The following is a 20,622-nucleotide window of genomic DNA, read 5'->3' as shown; positions in this document are numbered from 1 at the left end:
TTCATATTTCATCTGCCATGTAAGGCGTAGTTCACTCACTGCACCTATTGCCCAATTCCTTTTTTTTTTAATGGGGAAGGGCTTTCACCCGGTGGTAGAGTGCCTTGCTTTGCATGCAGAAGGTCCCGGCTTCAATCCCCAGCATCTCTGGATAGGGTGGGGAGGGACTCCCTGCCTGAAATACCGGAGAGCTGCTGCCAGTCAGTGTAGACAATACTGAGCTAGACAGACCGATGGTCTGACTCGGTTTCCTAAGCTTCCTTGAGTAGAAGCCCCAAAAAGTAGTCTTGTGGGTCACTGTGGCTTGTTAATTGTTAATCTTCTCATCTTGCAAGCCATCTTGAAAGGTGAAAAAATATTGGCAGCTCTTGGCCCCCTTTTTCAGTTTATAAACTATAGCTTTTTTAAAAAAAAAAGTTTGAATTGTGATCTATTTATTTATTTTGGTATTGCAGCTCTCAAAACCACGAGGAAACAAAAGGAGACAGTGCTGTTTCGCAGCATGGCCTCTTCTGCGTAGCTGATGGCCAGATAAATGTCAGCTGTTCTTCAACAGCTAAAAACAGGTTGTGGCTGTTCAAGGGTCTTTGGGGAAGGCTGACAGCCGCTTGATTGACGGGTGACTTGTGTTGCCCCGGGAACCGTAACTGAGAGCCATGTGCGGCTTCTGGAGCGAAGCAGTTTAATTTCACAGCTGTGCAGTCATTTAAAAAGCCCTTCGTTCCAAGTGTTGCAGGAGGGCAGTTTCCAGGATGCTTATTTAAGAGAAGGCAAAGCAGCGAGTGGATTCAGACTCTGTCTAAGTTGATGTTTCCCTCCCCCCTTACTTAAGTGATGTTCTCGTGCAGGGAAGCACAAAGGGTAGTTCAGGATCTACCGGTGTATATCTTGGTGATTTGCAGTAATATTGGCAGCGCTTTCGGGATGGGGGTGGTAAAAAACAAAGTGCCGGTACCTGTATCTTGATAAAAGTGCCGTGGGTGCCAGCACAAAATAGCTGCTATGGGCTAGGAAAAATTGAGGTGTAAGCAAGTTCCATCGTAAAAGAAAGAAGCACTGAACATTGGCAAGGGCTTCTGACTCTCCATGGTTTAATCATAGCAACAACAAAATGAGTTTTTTCCCACCAAAATGGAGAAGGTGAACCAGGAGTGGACTTTTGCCTGAAAGGAAAAGCTGCAAGCTCAGTTCAGTTCAGTTCTAGTCCTGTAAACCAATTCCTAGGCTCAGAATGCGCCCAGAGACACCCTGGTTTTCATTTCTAACTGTTAATTGTCTTTTGCATCTGGCTCTGATTGATGGACTTTGGAGTTCTAGTAAAAACAAAAGTGGATCTGGCAAGCTGTGATGTCATGAAAAAGCAGGCACCCAAAATTTACTGCCTGAATGGATTGCCTCAGTGTGCCCAGTGGTAGGGCCGATCCTGTGCCTGGCTGTCACTTGAGTTGCCTTCGATGACAAGAAGGGCACCCAGTGAAAGGCCTCTGAGGTGGCTTTGAAGGCCTGGGGACCCCAGGGAGCACTTTAACCATTAACACCAGGATGTTGGCTTGTTCTTGAGTTCTGCGGCAGGAGCGAAAGGGCAAGAATTATCTGTAATGTACCTCTGGCTTCCAGCTAACTTTATTGTCAGTGATCTTCAGCAAAACATCCTAAGCTTCTTGTTTCCAAGTAAAGGCCTCAATCTTAGAGCCATAACTGGTTTCAAAGACGTTTCTTAGCTAATTGCCTTTGACCGAATAATTGTTTAGTCAATCGGTTTAAATTTAAACATCCATACCAAAAATCTTGGTCTTGGGGCTTTTTGGGGTTTGGTTTTTTTGAGCTGTAGAAGGAAGTGCGAGAGACCGTTCATTTTAAGACACTAAAGCAGCCACTCATTGGAAACAGAAGTGGCCTTGAATATTTTTTCATCTCCTGACATAGTAACAACGCAGCATTGAAAGATCCTTGGGAAAACAAGACTTGTTGGACCCATTGATCGATTGAATCAACTAAAGCTTTAGTTCAGGAGTAGCCGAGATGTGGTGCCCTCCATATATGGCTGAACTACAACTCCCATCCTCCCTGACCAGTGGCCACGCTGGCTGGTGCCGATGGGGTTTGGAAGGCCAATAACATTGGCCACCCCTGCTATTCCTCTCCTGATTTAAATCATTTGTAGCATTGCAACTCTGCTCTCCGTCCAAGCAGAGCTTGGGTCAAGATTATCAGAGAATAGCAGAACTGTAGAGTTGAAAGGTGCCTGTAAGGGCAACCCCCTGCTCAGGGCAGGAATCCAAGATAGATCAAGTAGCAATCCACGCTTTGGTTTTCCTTGACCTAGACCAGCAGCCTTCATCCTTTTCAAACCTAGACAGACCTTTAACCCCAACACGTGTTTGGGAACTTAATTTTTCTTACCATATGTTTGTATGGCGGCAGTGTTGCCATTGCAATTCACCTTAGATTGGGCCACGACCTGTTAGAGCGGGGCTGAGGAGCTAGATCTGGCCAGCAGGCCAAATCCTTACCTCACCCCTCCCATTATGGGCCAAGTTTGATGGTTGGGCAGGGCCGCCCACCTGTCAGTCACCCTGATTTCACAATAATGTCAGCTGATTTGGGGGGTTGCATAGCACCGCTCAGGTCACTTTGGACCAGGTGCATCATTACCCACTCCACACCTGAAATCATATATAAAGCCTGGTGTAAGGCAGGTGAGCGTGGCTTGGCCCCAATGTCTTCATGCGCCAAATGAAGAGGACTAGTGGGCTGGATAGGCTCCTCAACCTTGCGGTAGAGAGTCATTGCTTACCAGTTGAAGACCATTGGCTTAAACCAGCTTTCGCCAGCCTAGAACCCTCATTCTTTGGAGTGCAGAGTTATCCAATTGCTGGAAATTAGATCTGTGTGGATTCTTCCAGATCACCAAATGGCATGCCGGGTTGTTCAGTGCAGCTCCTTTTGAAACTGGGAAACGATGGAAGGCTCTCCTTATCAGCTCATCTACCTGCTTCGGTTTGGGGAGGCTTCAATTTCCGGTGCTTTTCACGCTGCGCAGCCAATTATTGTTCATGATTGGAAATGGTCTCTGGTTCCCGGAGGGCACACTTATGATAAGTGTGTCAGAGCCAACCCCCTACCTCCTCGCCAAAATGAAGTGACACTGGCTTTTGTCCAAGGCACAAGCAAACTCTTCTATCCGAGAGCGTTCTTAAGAAACATTTTCTTCCCTGTCAGCTGAAACTGTGCACTGGGAGGGCACATTACGCCAACTGGCATGTGGAAGTGTATAATGCTGCATTGTGTCACAAGGAAATGAGCTGGAGTCATTGGCAAGGGCGCCTTCCCTTGTTAGAGGAAAAGTTGTTTGCTGCTTAGCTTTGGCTGTTAATACAGCATGGAAACAGCATGAGGTGATTTTATGTAACAAAGGATGTGTGCTGTCTCCACCCACCCCTCTGTTCTTCCTGCCTCCAAGAAAATATGAAATGTTTTTTTAAGCAACCAAATGTGATTCATTGAATCATAGAATTCTAGAGCTGGAAGGAGACTTTAGAGGTCATCTAGCCCAACCCTCCCTCAAATCCCCTAGTGCCCAAAAGACGATGTATTTACAGAGACCCTTCTTTTCTCCTGGGCCTTTTAACTTCTCTAACATCTTTTATTACCTTAATGCTTTCAATGTGAACTGTTCCTTCCTCAGTTTGTCTGGTTGGGTTTTTGACTCAAAGGGTGGGGCTTCCTAGATCCTCTAGTTTGCTTGTAGTGGTTTGCCTTCATTGTTAACAGTTATATTTCATATTGGATGCTTTGATCAGGGTTTTTTACATCGCCTAAAACGGGTTCCCAAACCAGTGGTCCGTGAGCTTCTTTCAGGTGGCCCATGGCACATTAAATATTCACATTCATTTTTAGTTGCTTCTTTATTGCTTCTTTTATTTCTTATATTGTATTTTCTTGTATTACAATTTGAATTTTATGGAATGCAAACTCTGTCGTGCAATATAAGAAATAAAAGTGGCAATAAAAATACTGTTAAAATCATGCAGCATCTAGCACAGAGCATTACGATTGCAACACAGGCAGAAAAAAAACATTAAGTAGTCCACCCAAACCCTCAGCGATTTTCAAGTGGTCCACGGGGGGGGAAATTGGGGGGACCACTGCCCTAGAGGTTTTGGCATACAGTGGGCAAATTTTAATCGACTATATTTTGGAAAGTGGCTGTCCGAATGCACAGTGAACAGATCATCTGTTCAGATATCATATGACAGTCTGAGATCAATGAGAAGTTTTCCATCTAAGTTTGAATACAGTTGGATGCCATTTCAATCAAGATGACAGATTAACCCTTTAAAAACTGCACTGATTTTAACCCCTGATTCCAAGAGTTTTGGTTTCTTAGAATTCCCAAGGAATGCCAGGTATGAGGCTGCTAGTTAATAATGAAAGAGAATCTCTATTATGGAGTAAGTCTGTGAGTCTCAAACCAGGAACAGAGGTATTTTGCAATAAAATGCCCCCAAACGTTTTCAAAAGGAGCTGCATTTTAAAAGGAATTTTAATTGGAAAAAGACATTTTCTAAAAAAGGAACAAAAGGCTTAAAACAAAAATATCATTCTGTTGGGAAACTCCTTGAATGAGAAAGAAGCCAGTCGGGAGGATGCCAAGCAGACCTTCCTAGGCAGGGAGTTCCATAGGTGGGGTGCCATCACCAAAAAGGCTCTCTACTTTTTAATATATATTTTTTGCCACCTCCCTATCCACATGGGGTTCCACAAGAGAGCTGCCTCCTGAAAATTTTAGAGTACGTGAGATTTCCAAAAAGTTCACAAGCCTGGGAGATACTGTGCTAGAGACTTGTAAAGCGAATCTGACTGCCTACTGCTGCACACCCCCAGTAGGACTTCCCTGCTGAGCATCTTCAGGGCTGCTGGAGAGGAAGAAGCGGCTTGCTGGAGGGCAGGAGCCCTTGTGGAATGCCAAGTATTCCATCTCTACCCTGGGAGGAGCCCTTGCTTTGATAAACCCAGGCCAGCGGAAACCTCCGCCAGCTCTTGAAGAAGAGAGAATTCTCAGCCCTAGACAGTGAAACTTTCACAGCAGAAGGAGGTTGTCCTAATGGGGGATGGGAAAGGAATTAGGCCTTTCCTCGTTAAGGCTGCTTAGCGTCTGATTCATTTGCTTTGCAGAAAGCAGCCCATTCCAACGGACGGGCCGATGGACATTGTAGTCTAAAATATCTAGAGGGCACCAGGTTGGCGAGGGCTGGCAGAAAGTGAGATCCAGTGGTCTGTCTGTTGTGCTGTCTTCTGAAACGCAGTGCAAGACTCGTGCAAGAACCTTTTTTTCCCTTACATTACATAAATATCAACCTCTCTTCCATCCCAGCACTCAAGAGCTCTCCGGCCGTCTCCTCTCCAGCTGCTGACTGAACCCCAACCTGTTTGCCTTTAGCGAGGTTTGGACATTGCGTGCCTTTACTCTGTGCTCTGGGGCAGCACAGGTTTCACTTGCCAGAATTGCAAGAGTTCCTTAGACAGCTGGTATTGCACAGTGGGGAGGAGAGCCTGGCTGGGAGTCCAGAGTCTGTTTCAAATCCCCGCTCGTGTCTCCTGGGTGTAAAGGGCCAGCTAAAGATCACCCCCACAGTGAGTGGCTCAGGGGTTACGTGCCCTGCCACCTGTGCAGCCGTGGGCAAGCTGCATAGTCCCAAGGAGCCCAGTTGCCCCCCAGCTGGCACTTGCGGACAAGGAAGGGGCTGGCTTGTGCAGCTGTGGCAAGCTGAGCAGGCCCAAGCCAGCTGGGGAGGACTAGCCTCAGTGGGAGGCAATGGTAAACCGCGTCTGAATACCGCTTACCATGAAATCCCTATTTGTAGGGTCACCATAAGTCGGGATCGACTTGAAGGCAGTCCATTTTTTCATTGTGCTTAGGCAGCAGATAGTTAACAGGTCCCTCTGACTGACAAGCTTATAAGCCAGGGCTGTGTGAATCCTTTGGTTTCTGGGCCAAGAAAAGCTGGATTCTGTGACTATTTTGTAAATTATGCAGAATGAGAAAACTTGCATAGTTCCTCCTGCGTTGCATAGTTTATGTCGGTGTTGCCGCTTGTGAAGAAAAGCGTGAATCTGTGCAGGGAACTGAAGCCCCCTCACCCCAGCCTTTCCTCTGTCTTCTGAGATTTCAGAAGGAATTGGCCACCCACAGTGTATCTTAGCAACCATGAAGGTTAGTAACTTGATTTTTTAAAACTTTTTTCACCAAAACAGTTTCTCAGGAAGTTTCTGCAATCAGTATCCTGTTCTGTGGGATTTTCTAAACTCCACAGAATCTCAGCAATAGCAGTGCCTTGGTATGCTAGCATTTTCACCACCCTTTTCATCCAACCAGGCTCCCAGAGCACCTTGCATACAATCGATTAAACCAGGAAGCCCTTACCCTTAGGCTTATAGTCTAAACCGCAGTTCCCCAACTTTTCCCCCCCATTGAACTCCTTGAAAATTGCTGCGGGCCTTGGCAGACCACTTCATAATTTTTCTGCCTGTTGTAGCAATCATCATGTGCTGTGCTAGATGCTGTATGATTTTTAATTGCATTTTTATTGCTTTTTTAATCTCTTATATATTGCATTTTATTGGATTACAATTTGCACTCCATAGAATTCAGATTGTAATACAGTCAAATACAATAAACGAAATAAAAGAAGCAACAAAAATGTAATTAAAAATCAATATGAACATTTAATGCAGGCATGCTGCAGATTACCTGAATGAAGCTCGCAGACCACAGTTTGGGAACCTCTGGTCAAAAAGACAACAACACTAAAGGAAGAAAAGGTTGAGGAGGGAAGAGGAAAGCAAACGCAGGCACCAGTTCTTGAAAGTAAAAAGATAGTTCATATAATGGCCAGCTGGAGTGGAAACAGTTCAAGGACAGGAGGAGCCCGAAGAAGCTGGCCTTTCAGCAGAGCCGGTGGAATGCCCTGCGTCCCATCTTATTGATCATGAGAAAGCAGCACTTTGCAAGAGTGTCTACAAAGATGATAAACCATTTCTGTGCAATGTTTGAGAACACAAGATCCCTGTTACACCAGTTCCAGGATTCTTCTAATCCTAGCATCTTGTTTCTAACAGAGATATACTGCCTCTGGACCTGGAGGTTTCACTTCGATAATGATGGCTGATTTATTGTTGTTGTTATTAATTAAATTTGCTGTTGACTGCCCCGTCTGTGAACTTCTTTTGTCTTTTCTGTCTCCCACCCCGCTTTCCAGGTGGCTATGGTGGAGGTCCAGCTGGATACTGACCATGACTACCCGCCAGGGCTCCTGATAGCATTCAGCGCCTGCACAACCGTACTGGTGGCTGTCCACCTCTTTGCCCTCATGATCAGCACCTGCATCCTCCCAAACATCGAGGCCGTCAGCAATGTGCACAACCTCAACTCTGTCAAGGAGTCCCCCCACGAGCGCATGCACCGGCACATTGAGCTGGCCTGGGCATTCTCCACTGTCATTGGGACTCTGCTCTTCCTGGCGGAGGTGGTCCTCCTCTGCTGGGTAAAGTTCCACCCGCTGAAGAAGAAGTCTGGGGAAGGCGGTCTGGAAAGCAATACCACCACCATCACCGCCGGTGAGGCTGCCGCAATCACCTCAACCTCCATCATGGTTCCCTTTGGGTTGATTTTCATTGTGTTCGCGGTCCACTTCTACCGGTCGCTGGTGACGCACAAGACGGACCGCCAGTTCCAGGAACTGAACGAACTCGCTGAGTTCGCCCGGCTCCAAGATCAGCTGGACCACAGAGGTGACACTCTCCCACCTCCAGGCAGCCATTTTGCATAGAAACCAAACTCTGAATTTTTTTTAAAAAAGAGAGCCAACACAAATGTTCTGCTGTGTTCTGTTGACTCCCTCCTGCATGAATTTGGCTGGATTGTGATCTTGGTTTGGAAAGACAGTAGTAGTACTGTATTTTAACCCTTTAGTGCTCTTAACAAAAATACAGTGCACTGTTCTTGTAATATTTTTGAAGGACTGACATCTGGAGGTGCAGATGTTGGAGGAAGGAATTCTGAGTTGGTGGGAAAATCTCTCATCGCACCTCGTCTTACTGGTATCCTCCTGTGGTTTCTTTCCTTTCAACCCTGATTCATAATGAGGGGAAATGGAAACTTTGTGCTGTCGGGTTAGGGGGTGGGCAAGGACACAGGAGGAAGTTAGAGGCTTGTAGGAAAGAGTTATGCTTTACTCCTTTGCTTTTAATAACTGGCGTCACGACAGTGTTGCTTTTTGCTTGTCAGATTCATGTTGCACAGTCTGAATGTAAACATACTTGAGAGAATCCAGAAATGACAACTTTGTGTTTGGCACTAGTCACGGGGCCCCGGTAGAGAAGTCAGAAATAGACACTATGTGGCACAGTGTCACTGACGTACAGAAAAGCTTTTAGCCAGAGAATTCAGTTTCCAAGTACAGTAGGGCCCCACCCATACGGTGGGTTACGTTCCGGACCCCCTGTAAAGCGAAAACTGCTGTAAAGCGGAACCCATTTAATAGAATGGTGCACGATGCCCGAAAACCGCTGTAAAAGCGGAACAAGCGCCGTATGAGTGGGGCTTTAGTCTAATTGCGTCTAATTGAGACCGCTGTATTAGCAAAGCGCTCTAAAGCGGGGCCCTACTGTATCTTGATTCCCCCCCTTTTTTTTCTTTTAAGAGAAGCTAGTTTTCTAGCCCTCAACATAAAAGCTTATTAAAATCTTGGAACCACCAGGGGTGGCTGATTACTAGGCTGGAGAATGAGCACCCTCTCTTAACTCCTACCTGTTGTTCACTTGACTCGCAGAAGAACAATTGAATAGGAGAAACTGAGCACATGCTTCCTTATCCTTTCCTGCTGATTGAAGTCAATCACAGTGAAAGGAGGGAAGTTGGCAGCTGAGAAGATTCTTCTCAGTAGCTAACACACCCCCTTTCATGCTGATTGGCTCCTAGGGACATCTGTTTTTGTGGGACAAGGCACACCTGGGAAGGAGTGTGGAGACAGCAGCCAGAAAGCCAGCAAGTGAGGGGGCACAGAATATCATGAAGGGACCCGTCACTTCTGGATTTGCCACTACACTACTGATCCAGAATGATGGAAGAGGGAGCAACACCAGAATGTGGAGGGCCACAGGTTCCCCCCCCCCTTTCTTGTAGATCAGAATACTGGGAGAATAAATATGACATTTCTGTGTTGGAATGGAGCAAGGGTGCTTCCCCCAGGCCCATAAAGTAATCTATCCCTGAATTAAAGAATTTACATCTTGAAACTTTCTTCGCTGCCCTTTTGAGCCTTGTTGCCTAGTAACTTTATTACATAAAAACTTTCATGCCGTTGTCTTACAGTGGCAGCTAGGAATTGTATAACTTGACTACCATGACATCAGCACTGCACAAATGTAAACCATTTTAGAACCAGTTTTCACTGCCCTAAATTCCCCCAAAGGACTCTGGGAAATGTAGTTTTAGGAAACCTGCTCTCACCAAACTACAATTTCCAGGGGTACCTTGCTCCAGCTTTATTGCCAAAGGCAGTTAAAAGAGCCTCGGCAAACCGGTTTTATTTCTGTACTGTATACAGATCCTTTTTCTTCTGGGTACACCTCTCCTCTGCAGAACGAAGGCCCTTGTTGCATTTAGGAAGAAAATGTACAGCAGTGTGACTGCTTAAGGGCCAAGGTAATCTGTATGTACCAAGGGCATAGCTGCCCTAGGAATATGTTAGTGCAAAGCCAAATATCGTAAGCTTTTTTTATTTGAAATAAAATGTTTAATAAGAATAAAGACACATGGGAAGCTGCCTTAATACCTGGATAGATGATTTGTCCATCCAGCCCAGTATTGTATACTGTGACTGGCAGTGGCTCTCCAAGGTCCCAGGCAGAAGCTTTCCCATTACCCGCTACCTGATCCTTTTTAACTGGAGATGCCGGGACTTGAACCTGGGACCTTCTGCGTGCAAAATGTGTGCTCTGTCACTGAGGTCTTGGCCTGTGAATGTAAAGGAATTCAGCTGACAGGATTGCTGTTGCTATTTTTTTTATCTCGATATAGTGACATCCATGTGCCTGGGGTTTAACAATAGACAGGTCCCTATCCCAAGGGGCCTATTCTGTAAATTAGACACAGGAAAACACCTTGGAAGAGATGAGGGAGGCAGTGGTAAATGGGGCAAATAAAAGGTTATGGATTATATCAGTTATTGTGGGTAGGGGGTTGTTCTCAAAAGTTTGGCTGAGCTTCCCTGATGCCCTAGACTCAAGAACCACTGATAGCACTGGACAAACCACTTGTTGAATTCTATATTAAAGCAATTCTTTCAAACCTTTTTTGTTTCCTAGAGGGGGATAGCCACATTAGTGTGTTGGCAGCAAAACGAGCGATCTTGTGGCTCCTGAAAGACTCACACATTTATTATGGCATAAACTTTCATGGACTGCAGTCCGCTGCTTCAAATGCAAATCTTCTGCTTGCTTTGGTGTACCGCGCCCTTTGTTATTAAGAGACAATGAGAGCTGTAAATGTGTTTTGCCCAGGCTGTTTGCCCTTGATTTATTGCTGGACTCACAGAGTTTGCACTTTGCAGTGGGAGTTTGATATTAAAATTACTGCTAGAATATCCGGGAGTATTTTACTGCTGTTTATTGCCTGGAATGCTTGAAAAAAGTTATAGATCAGGGGTGGGGAAGCTTTGGCCCTCTGGATGTGGTTCCTTACCTACAACTCCTGTCCTCCCTGACCATTGGTCATGCTGGCTGAGGTGGATGGGAGCTGTAGTTCAGCAACATCTGGAGGGCCCAAGGATCTGTAGCAGAGTGTCAGTATTGTTTTCATCCTGAGTAGAAGAAATTGGGGAGGTCCACTTCTCGTTTTGTGGTTGATTTCCCTCCTCTTCCAAAGCATCTTGCATTCTCCACTCTTCCTTGGCACCTGAGAACACAGGGTGACTGGTAATTCAACTTGCAGAAGGGAAGTACTTTTACTACTGAAGTGGATGCTGGAGGGGGAGCCAGTGGCCCTCCAGATGGTGTCGGACTCTACCTCCCATCATCCCTGGCCATTGGGCATCCTGGCCGGGGCGGATGGGAGCTGGGGGTCAGCAGAGGGCCACAGGTTCTCCACTCCGGAGCTGAGTGTTCAGCTTCCATTTGGGAAACTGAAGGACAGGATCAGCTGGAGCAGGATTTTGTTTCTGGCAGCATCGCAGGCGGAAAAGGGGGAGACGGCTAAAGGGGGTCTGAGGCCAGCTGGAAGGGCCGTATCTTGGCGGCATGGCATCTGCCTTGCACGCAGAAGATCTCAAGTTCAGTCCCTGGCATCTCCAGGTAGGGCTGGGAAAGCCCTCTGCCCAAAACTCTGGAGAGCCACTGCCAGTCAGTGTAGACAGTACTGAGCTAGATGGGCCGACAACCTTACTCAGTGCAAAGCAGCGTCCTGTGTTCCTTAGTGCGGCCCAGGAACTTGGAATTGCATTCCAGCCAATTGCAGACAGGGCTGTGGAGTTGATACACCAAACCTTTGACTCTGACTCCGACTCCTCTATTTTTCTACTGTCCGACTCAGACTCCTTCATAAATGGCAAATGTATATTAACTAGTAATAACAACTTTACTGTAGTAAAATGGTAGCACAAGGCATTTCAACACCACCATGTGAATCATCAGGCTAGACTGATAGAACATAAAATTGATTAAATTGATTAAAATTTCTGAACAAGAAAACTTTCCTAAATTCCTATGAAAGTTTTTATTTTGAAGCCAGAGTCGGAGTCAGTACACTTCTACCAATACCGACTCCGACTCCACCTAAAATTGCTTCCAACTCCACGACTCCAACTCCGACTCCACAGCCCTGATTGCAAAGGCGGAGACAGGGAACAAGAAGCGCCCACTCATGGGGTACAGGCTGTACAACATTTTAAGATTGGCCGTATGCTGCTCCGAGTAGCAGAACTGGTGCCTTCTCCAGGCCAGAAGGCACCAGGTTCTCAGCCTCTGTCTACAAAGATAGGCCCTGGCCTGCTCACATACTTTTTGTACTTACATACTTATTTTGTTATTCATTGTATTTTTATGCTATTTTATGTTCACCGCCCAGAGAGCTATTGCTAATCGGGCGGTATATAAATTTAATAAATAAATAAATAAATACATACATACAGCACTCCCAGAGGTCACCAATCCAAGTTCTGATTGAGTCTCTGCCTACTTAGTTAGCATCACTAATGCTGTAGCCTGGCTTGTCCCAATCTGGTGCCCTCCAGATGTTGCTAGATCACAACTCCCATAAGTCCCACCCCGCATGGCCAACGGTCAGGGATGATGGGAGATGTAGTTTCTGGGGGGCATCAGGTTGAGGAAAGCTGGTGTAACCTCAAGTGTTGCTAGACCATTCATTTGACTCCAGAAGTGAATATATATATTGCTTGAGGAATATATGCATTAATGAACGGCTCCTTGATGGTAGGACCTAATTTTGTCCTACCAGTAAAAGTGGCCACTATTTTTATATATTACTCTGTTTAAAAAATGAAATGTGTGTATACATAATGAACAGATCAGACGCTAATCTGTACATGGCCCCGTTGCTGGACTATAGGTCCCATAATCCTTGATTGTTGGCCACTCTGGTTGGGGTTGATGGGAATTGGGGTCCAGCAACATCTGGAGGGCTATATTTTCCCATCCCTGTAATAAGGGCTGTTGCTGGAACCCTTAAGCTACTAACTGCACTTTTTGATCCTTACAAATATTTTCAGGATCCTTAAGAGCATTAATTTTTGAAACAGATGCATATTTGCTTTGGCACGTTGAAGACTCTCTGTACAGAAGTGTTTATCAAGTAGGCTTTGAAATGTGCTTTTGTGTTCTATTTTTATTTCATTCTTAAGGAGCAATCCTAGTTGCTTCATTTTTGGAGGTTAATCACTTCCCGTGTCAAAACACTGTTGTGTTCAGAGTTCTTCTCTGGGCAAAGCTCCCGGCGCTTGTCATGCAAGGCTGGAATGTGGGATGTGTTTTGAATTAGAGGGTTATTTCAGGATATGTGTGTCATCAAAGAATCGCGTTCTCTGGGTGACATGGTTGCCTCTGGAACAGGAGTGAGGAACCTGCGGCCCTCCAGATCTTGCTAAACTACAGCTCCTATCATCTCTGACCATTGACTATGCTGACTGGGGCTGATGGGATTTGGACTCCCAACAGCATCTGGAGGGCCAAAGCCCCCCTCCTCCCTTGTTCCAGGTTAGGGATTCCCAAACTGTGGTCTGTGGACCACCAGTGGTCCTTCAGTCAGGTGGACTGAGGTCTAATTATGAAGAACATCAGGCACAATGCATCAGACATTCATATTGATTTTTAATTATACTTTTATGGCTTTGTTTATTTCTTGTATTTTATTTCCTTATTTATTACTGTATTTTACGTTGTATCCTATGGAATGCTGATGGTGATACAATTCAATATGAGAAATAAAAGAAGCAATAAAAACACAGTTAAAAATCACGCAGCATCTAGCACAGTGCATGACAGTCGCTACGACAGACAGAGAAATCACGAAGCGGTCCACCAAGATGCTTAGCAATTTTCAAGGGATCTGTGCGGGAAAACATTTGGGAACTGCTGCTCTAGTAGAGAATAGAAATATTTTGGCCTCTCCATCCTTGCCACCTTCTGTGTATACTTGTTTCGACTTCCCAGACCCCCAGTTGCTTTTTCTTTTTTAAGTCTGTAGCCCTCATAAGGAACCATATTTTTTCCACACACAATAAGGTCCTCGTTATGATAAGAGAGATACTGGAAAATGCAAGAGCCAGATTTAGGAAAAAGTCACTACCGATGCTAAAAAGAAGACAACCTATATTGTGTACATCATTGCTAAGTTAGTAAACGTCCCTATACCGGGACTGGAAAAATACTTGAAATTGCCCAGTGCTGGCATCAAATTTTTACATACTCAGGTAGGGGACAGGCCTTAACCCTGTAGTAGACCATCCACTTAGAATGCAGAAGGCCCTACTTTTAATCCCCAGCATCACTAGGTAGGGCTGGGGGAGGCCACTGTCCAAAACCCTGGAGAGCTGCTTCCAGTCAGTGTAAACAGTTCTGAGCTAGGTGGACTGATAATCTGACTGTAAAAAAGGCAACTTCTTATGTTCCACCTGTAAGTAATTCCATTCCATATATATCCTTTCTTCAAGCCTCTTCATTTTTATTTTTTTTGCATTTATGACAGTCTTCAGAAGAAGAATATTGTCGAACAGTATCACGGCGTGTTTGGTTTCGGCTCTGTGGGAAATGCACATTCCTGCCCAAGGCTGGGTTTAACACAGAGAGAAAGGGGAGGAGATTAACCCCAGAGGAAAAATTGTTCCTGGTGGGGATTGCAGTTCTTGCCCTACTTCGTGTGGCTCAGTCACTGAAGAGAAACTGGTCCCCTCTGGCCAGGTTTGATCAGTCGTCTGGCTGCCTATCAGAGCGCATTCCTTTCAGCAGCATCACAACCACAAGTGCCCATGCTCCAGCCTTCAATCTACCCTTTTTCTGATCTTCAAGTCTAGCTCTACATCATATGAATAGCTGTGAGGTAAAGGAGTTATTACTTGGACAGTGTTGGGTGTGTGTGTGTGTGTGTTTGTTTTTAAAGCTTCTAGAAGGTTTAGGAGTAGCCAGTGTGGCATAGTGGTTAGAGTGTTGGACTGCGACCTGGGAGACTAGGGTTCGAATCCCCACACAGCCATGAAGCTCACTGGGTGACCTTGGGCCAGTCACTGCCTCTCAGCCTCACAGGAAGACAATGGTAAACCCCCTCTGAATGCCGCTTACCATGAAAACCCTGTTCATAGGGTCGCCATAAGTCGGGATTGACTTGCAGTCCATTTCCATTTCATGTTAGTCTACAGGAAAAAAACAGCAAAGAAAGCTGATTCACGCAACATAGTAAGCCAGATTATGGCTTAGTGAGGCTGTGCAACCATGCAGACCCCCAGAGAGGAGTTTGCACCCACTTTGCTCCTTCCAGGTCCTTTCTAGCGCACTGAGATGAGCCAAAGTTTAGCTAAGTGTGTCATTCAAACCAGGCATTGTGCTTAAGCCCTCTCCATGTTAACCACGAGCTCTAGCCAAGATCCGCACTGCTGCAGTGAAATGGGCCTGCTGTGAGCTCCTCTCTGGGAGCTCACGTGTTTGCGGAGCCTCCCTAAGCCAGCCTTCATCACCCTAGTGCTGCCCCATGTTTTGGACTACAACTCCCATCAGCCCCAGCCAGCGAAGCAAAGGCTGCACTGAGCCATAGGCCAGCTTTCTGTGCCACCTGAGCCGGGTCAGAGTCTTGTACCTTAAAAGATTAACAAATTGTTTTTGACAAAAGCTTTCATGGGCCAGAGACTCCATTTTGTCAGATGTTTGAAATGACCCCATCATCTGGTTGCAGAGGAAAGAAACATGATAAATTTGCAGAGTGGAAAGGATATGGCTATCACTGGCTGCTAGCCATGATGGCTGTGCTCTGCTTCCACCATCGGAGGTGGTATGCTTCTGAATGCCAGTTGCTTGAAACTGCAGGAGGGGAGAGTGCTGTTGTGCTCAGGGGTCCTTCTTGTGAGCATCTGGTTAGCCACTGTGAGAACAGGAAGCTGGACTAGAAGGACCACTGGCTTGATCCAGCAGGCTCTTCCTGTATTTTATGAATGAGGCCAGGCAAAACCAAAGAGCAGTTGAATAGTCCAGCACAGTACTTGCCTGGACTCCAAAGAGGAACGTGGCAGAGGATGGTGACCGGCAATGCGTTGCTTGATCATTTGGCTTCACTTTAAATCGTGCATAATCATTTCTCTCCCAATGTCCCTCTGTACTGCAGGTATAACTTCCTGCTAAGGTGTCCATTTTATACACCTGATGAACTGGGCCCTTTTTATGCTGTGATGAATCTGTTGACTTGGAAGGCGGTGCGATGGGCTTCTACAAGCGAATTAGATTTAGGAAGCCCTTTCCTCCCTTTCATGTTGAGAACATTTGAGGGGCAGGGGGAAGGACACAGCAAAGACTCTGATTTCAAGTTGCCACAACAGAACACGAACAGTGTCCCTTTTTACATTGCGGGAAACAAGTTAGCCAATATGGCGTGTATTTTACGGTTTTGAGATCGCCTTACTGAGTTCTGCCTTTCAGATTAGGGCCACACTCTTTTTCTTTTTTATGTAGGGTGTTTGGAATGCATACTTTAAAATAAAATTATTACAGTACATTCTATTGCCATTATTTATGGTTGTTGCAATGCTTTAATGACTTATTTATACAACTGGGGTTTCTTCAGATATTATCCAGAAAGCAAGTTGCAAGGAACCCCAAAGCAACTAGGAACTCTTCACTCACCTTCTGAATTCACCTCAGGATAAAGCGTTGAGGCCATTGCTGGGCATGTCAAAGTTGATAAATTGAGTGTGGAATTTGCCACAAGCGCCCAGCAACCTGGCACCAAAGGTGTGATGCTGAACTCGTGGTTTTATACAAGGCCATCCATGCCTATGGCGCTTGTGCTAGGTAAATAGTTATGCCTTTTACTGAGTCAGACCATTGGTCCATCTAACCCAGTACTAACTACTCTGGCTGGCAGTGGCTCTCCAGAGGTCTCTGCTTGATCATCAGCTGCTTCCTGTTCCCTTTTTAAATTGTATTTATTAAACCAATTTATAAACTGCTGCACAGCATAAAGTTGTCGAAGCAAGGAAAAGTGGAATCAGAATAAAACAAGCCTGATCCTTTCAACTGGTGATGCCAGGGCTTGAACCTTCAGCTTAGTGTATTCAGAGCAAGTGCTTGAAAACTGAGCTACATCCTTTTCTTACTGGGGCTGGGCTTTCCTCTCTTGAGAAGTTCCTCCATACTTCTCCCTGCGTCCCTTTTAGCACCATGAAAGCTCAAGTCAAGAGCTGCTTTTCAAGAAATCGCAGTGAGGGAAGTCCTCTGTTACGACACACAAAACCCTGACCCAGGCTGCATTCACACTGTACATTTATTCCACTATTATTCCACTTTAAACAGTCATGACTTCCCCCAAAGAATCCTGGGAAGTGTAGTTTGTGAAGGGTGCTGAGAGTTGTTAGGACACTCCTAATCTCACAGAGCTACAATTCCCATAGTCCCCTGGGAAGAGGGATTGACTGTTAAACCTCTCAGGGAATTGTAGCTCTGAGGAAAATAGGAGCCTCCTAACAACTCTCAGCCCTCTTCACAAACCACACTTCCCAGGATTCTTTGGGGGAAGCCATGAGTATTTAAAGTGGAATAATAGTGGAATAAATGTCTGGTGTGAATGTGGCCCCATGTCAGTTCACTGGAAAATGATTTCTCACAAGGGTGAGGTGTGCTATGGGTGTGAGGTTGGCCTCCTTCAGCCACCCTTCCCTCCCAAGACAGACGCTGTCTGCCCCGGACCGAGCAGTTGAGTGCAAGGCCCTGCCGTTATCATCGCAGTTAGGGGGTATTCTGGCTGAAAAGTTTTTCACCCATAATCCCTGAAGCAGAAGTTTCTGCACATTGGCTTCTCAGTCAAGTTCATCTATGAAGGCTGCAATCCTAACCCCGCTTACCTGGGAGTGACCCAATTTAATTCAATGGGGCTTCTCCGCAAACATAGTTACGATTCTGTAGTTCCAGTTCTTCCTTTACTCAGCAGGATTGCTGTGGGGTGGAGAGGAGGTGGGTGGGAATGCATCAGCCATGGGGTAAAACTGATCTGCCTCACGACAGTTGCCTCCCCCCCCTTACCAGGGCTTAAAGAGGAGTCCCTGTCTTTAACGTGGCTTGCAATCCAAATTTCAGCTTCTTGGCAGTTCAAGGGAACTACGAGAGATCAGCAGACAAAGCCAACTGAATAATGTTTCAGAATAACATTACTAAATCAAAAATACTTCAATACCTTGAAATTCTGTTTTGGAAGCATTGGGGCCTAGACAACTAAGGCTGCAATTCAGTACATACAGACCTGGGAGTAAAGTAAAGTTAGAGCAAAATATGGCGGCCAGACTGCTAACAAGAACTAAGCGGTCTGAGCATATAACACCTGTTCTGGCTCGCTTGCACTGGCTTCCAATATGCTACCGGGCCAGATTCAAAGTGTTGGTACTAACCTATAAAGCCTTATATGGCGCGGGACCACGATACCTGCAGGAACGCCTCTCCCGTTATGAACCGGCTCGTACACTACGGTCTACTATGAAGGCCCTCCTCCGGGTCCTGACCCATAGGGAGGCCCGGAGGGTAGTAACAAGATCTAGGGCCTTCTCAGTGGTGGCCCCAGAATTGTGGAATAGTCTCCCTGAGGAGGTATGCCTGGCGCCGACACTATTATCTTTTCGGCGCCAGGTTAAATCCTTTCTCTTCTCTGAGGCATTTTAATCTAAGTTATTTATGTAAATGTTGTAATTTTTATTTTAGATGGTGTACTTTTATATTTGTTATATTGATCTTGTAATTTTATTATTGTATATGTTTCTATGTTTGCTGCCCAGAGAGCTGTTTGCTAGTCGGGTGGGATATAAGCTGAATAAAATAAATAAATAAACCCAATGGAGCTTACTTCTGAGTAGACACGTATTGGATTGCTTGCTTACCTAGGACTAAACCCCATTGAATTCAACAAGACTTTGTTCTGAGAAGACGTTAGAATTGCGCTGTAAACTATCTTGAAATGTGATGCTAAATTGGGTGGGCCACTGGCCCTCCAGATGTTGGATTCCATCAGCCCCAACCAGCATAAATTAAAAAAATTATTTTTTTAAAAAAAATTTAAATTGTGTTTGTGTTTTAAAATTTGTATATTTGTTTTTAATGTTTTTAATTGCTGTAAACCGCCCAGAGAGCTTCGGCTATGCGGCGGTATATATATGTAATAAATAAATAAATGGTCAGGGATGATGGGAGTTGTAATCCAGTGACTTCTGGAGGGTGATGGGTACCCCTCACTGATTCACAAAGTCAAAATAATGGCTGTCGTTGAAGCACTTGTTGTTTTTAATAAGCACTCCTCTTGGGATATATGAATGTAAGGCTGACTTATTTTTTCCAGAAGCTATGCAAATGTGTCTAAAGTAGACACAAAGACATAAGCTTTGTTCAGGTGGTCTGTGGCATGTCCACACTGAATATTCATAATTTTCTATTTCATTGTAAAATACAGTTTCTTATATTCTATTTTATTGTATTGCAGTTGAATTTTATGTAATGCAAATTGTAATACAATAAAATATATAAGAAATCAAAGAAGTAATAAAAATGCAATTAAAAATCATACAGACCTTTGGTTTCCAGATTGGTTTAACAGTCAGTCCCTCTTCCCAAGGAACTCTGGGAACTGTAGCGCTGTGAGATGAAGAGGGAGTCTCCCAACAACTCTCGGCAGTCTTCACAAACTACACTTCCCCACTTTAGGGGAAGCCATGGCTGTTTAAAGTGGAATAATAGTGGAATAAATATGTGGTGTGTACATAGCCTAAGTGGTTTGCCAAGACCCTCAACAATTTTCAAGTGGCCCTTGGTGGGGAGAAAAGGTTGGGAACGCCTGGTCGAAACCATCTAGGCCGGGGTGGGAAAAGCTCAGGCCTGGGGAACTGAATGTGGTCTTCCAGACTTCCCTATCCAGACTTCAGGACTCTCCCTAAGCTGGTGTTCTTCACCTTTGGGTTCCCAGACCCCAGCAGTTGTTGGACTACAACTCCCATGATCCTTGACCAGCTGCTAAACTAGCTGGGGATGATGGGAGTTGTAGTCCAAGAACATCTGAGGGCCAAAGGTTGAAGAACAGTGCACTCCTGGCAGCACCCCTGCTGCATGCCCTCAAGTGTGTGTTGCCTAACTGGATTGTGCCCTTGAACTCCATGATGCCTCTTGATTGCATGGGTGGAGGATGAAAAGGGGACCAGGGGGGTGTCCATGGGGGAATGCAGCCCTCAGGCTGAAAGAGTTTCTCCACCCTGATCTAGACAGACACACACATTCAGTGTTTTTTTAAGTACTGTAAATAAATAATCGAGCCGCTATAATGGTAACTTATTTAGCAACGTAACCCTTTTTAAATGGTTGCATCGATGTAAGCGTGGAGGAGTTCGAAAGAGATTTTCAGACGTGCAAATTTGTATAAGTTGATGAGGGTTTCTTTCTTTGCAAGTTCAGTGGGATTTTGTCCGTCATTTCTCTCCATGCATACTAATATTTATTTCTGCTGTGTCTTGGGAAGAACTGCCTTGATAATTGTCATAATAAGTAGATGTGGCTCTGTGATGGACGCTGCTGCTGCCTGGATTGGTTTGGTTTGGTTGGTTTTTGTGTTTTTTTAAATCACTTTTCTCTGAAGAATTTTTACCTACTCTAGTTTTAAAATAATTGCTAAGATAACTGAAAATGAAACTAGAAAATTAAAATTATTTTTCCAGTTTAATCTGTGCATTTGTGTTGCCTTGTTCTCTCTCTTCTGGGGAGAGTATCTGTATGTTTTTTTTCTTTATTGACATATAATACGTATATATATGCAATACATAAGCAGTTCAAAAAGAGGTGATGGTTCTCCATTCTGTTGAACACAGACACACACATACA

The 20,622-nt window shown here is 45.1% G+C and overlaps 1 protein-coding gene across 4 annotated transcripts in view; it reads left to right on the top strand.

The window, feature by feature from the left end:
* LOC133373444 (calcium release-activated calcium channel protein 1) overlaps window positions 1-20,419 on the top strand; it is a 29,026-nt gene extending 8,607 nt beyond the window's left edge. For all 4 annotated transcript variants that reach the window (XM_061603197.1, XM_061603198.1, XM_061603199.1 and 1 more), the window contains exon 2: window positions 7,263-20,419. In XM_061603197.1, the coding sequence (XP_061459181.1) occupies window positions 7,263-7,832 (570 nt within the window). In that variant the 3' untranslated portion in view covers window positions 7,833-20,419. The remainder of the gene's footprint in view (window positions 1-7,262) is intronic.
* Window positions 20,420-20,622: the final 203 nt, after the last annotated feature.

Source organism: Rhineura floridana, chromosome 19 (genome assembly GCF_030035675.1).
Source record: "Rhineura floridana isolate rRhiFlo1 chromosome 19, rRhiFlo1.hap2, whole genome shotgun sequence".
In the NCBI taxonomy this organism is placed as follows: domain Eukaryota; kingdom Metazoa; phylum Chordata; class Lepidosauria; order Squamata; family Rhineuridae; genus Rhineura; species Rhineura floridana.
Note: the sequence above shows the minus strand (reverse complement) of the source record. Positions and strands in the feature narration are given on the sequence as shown.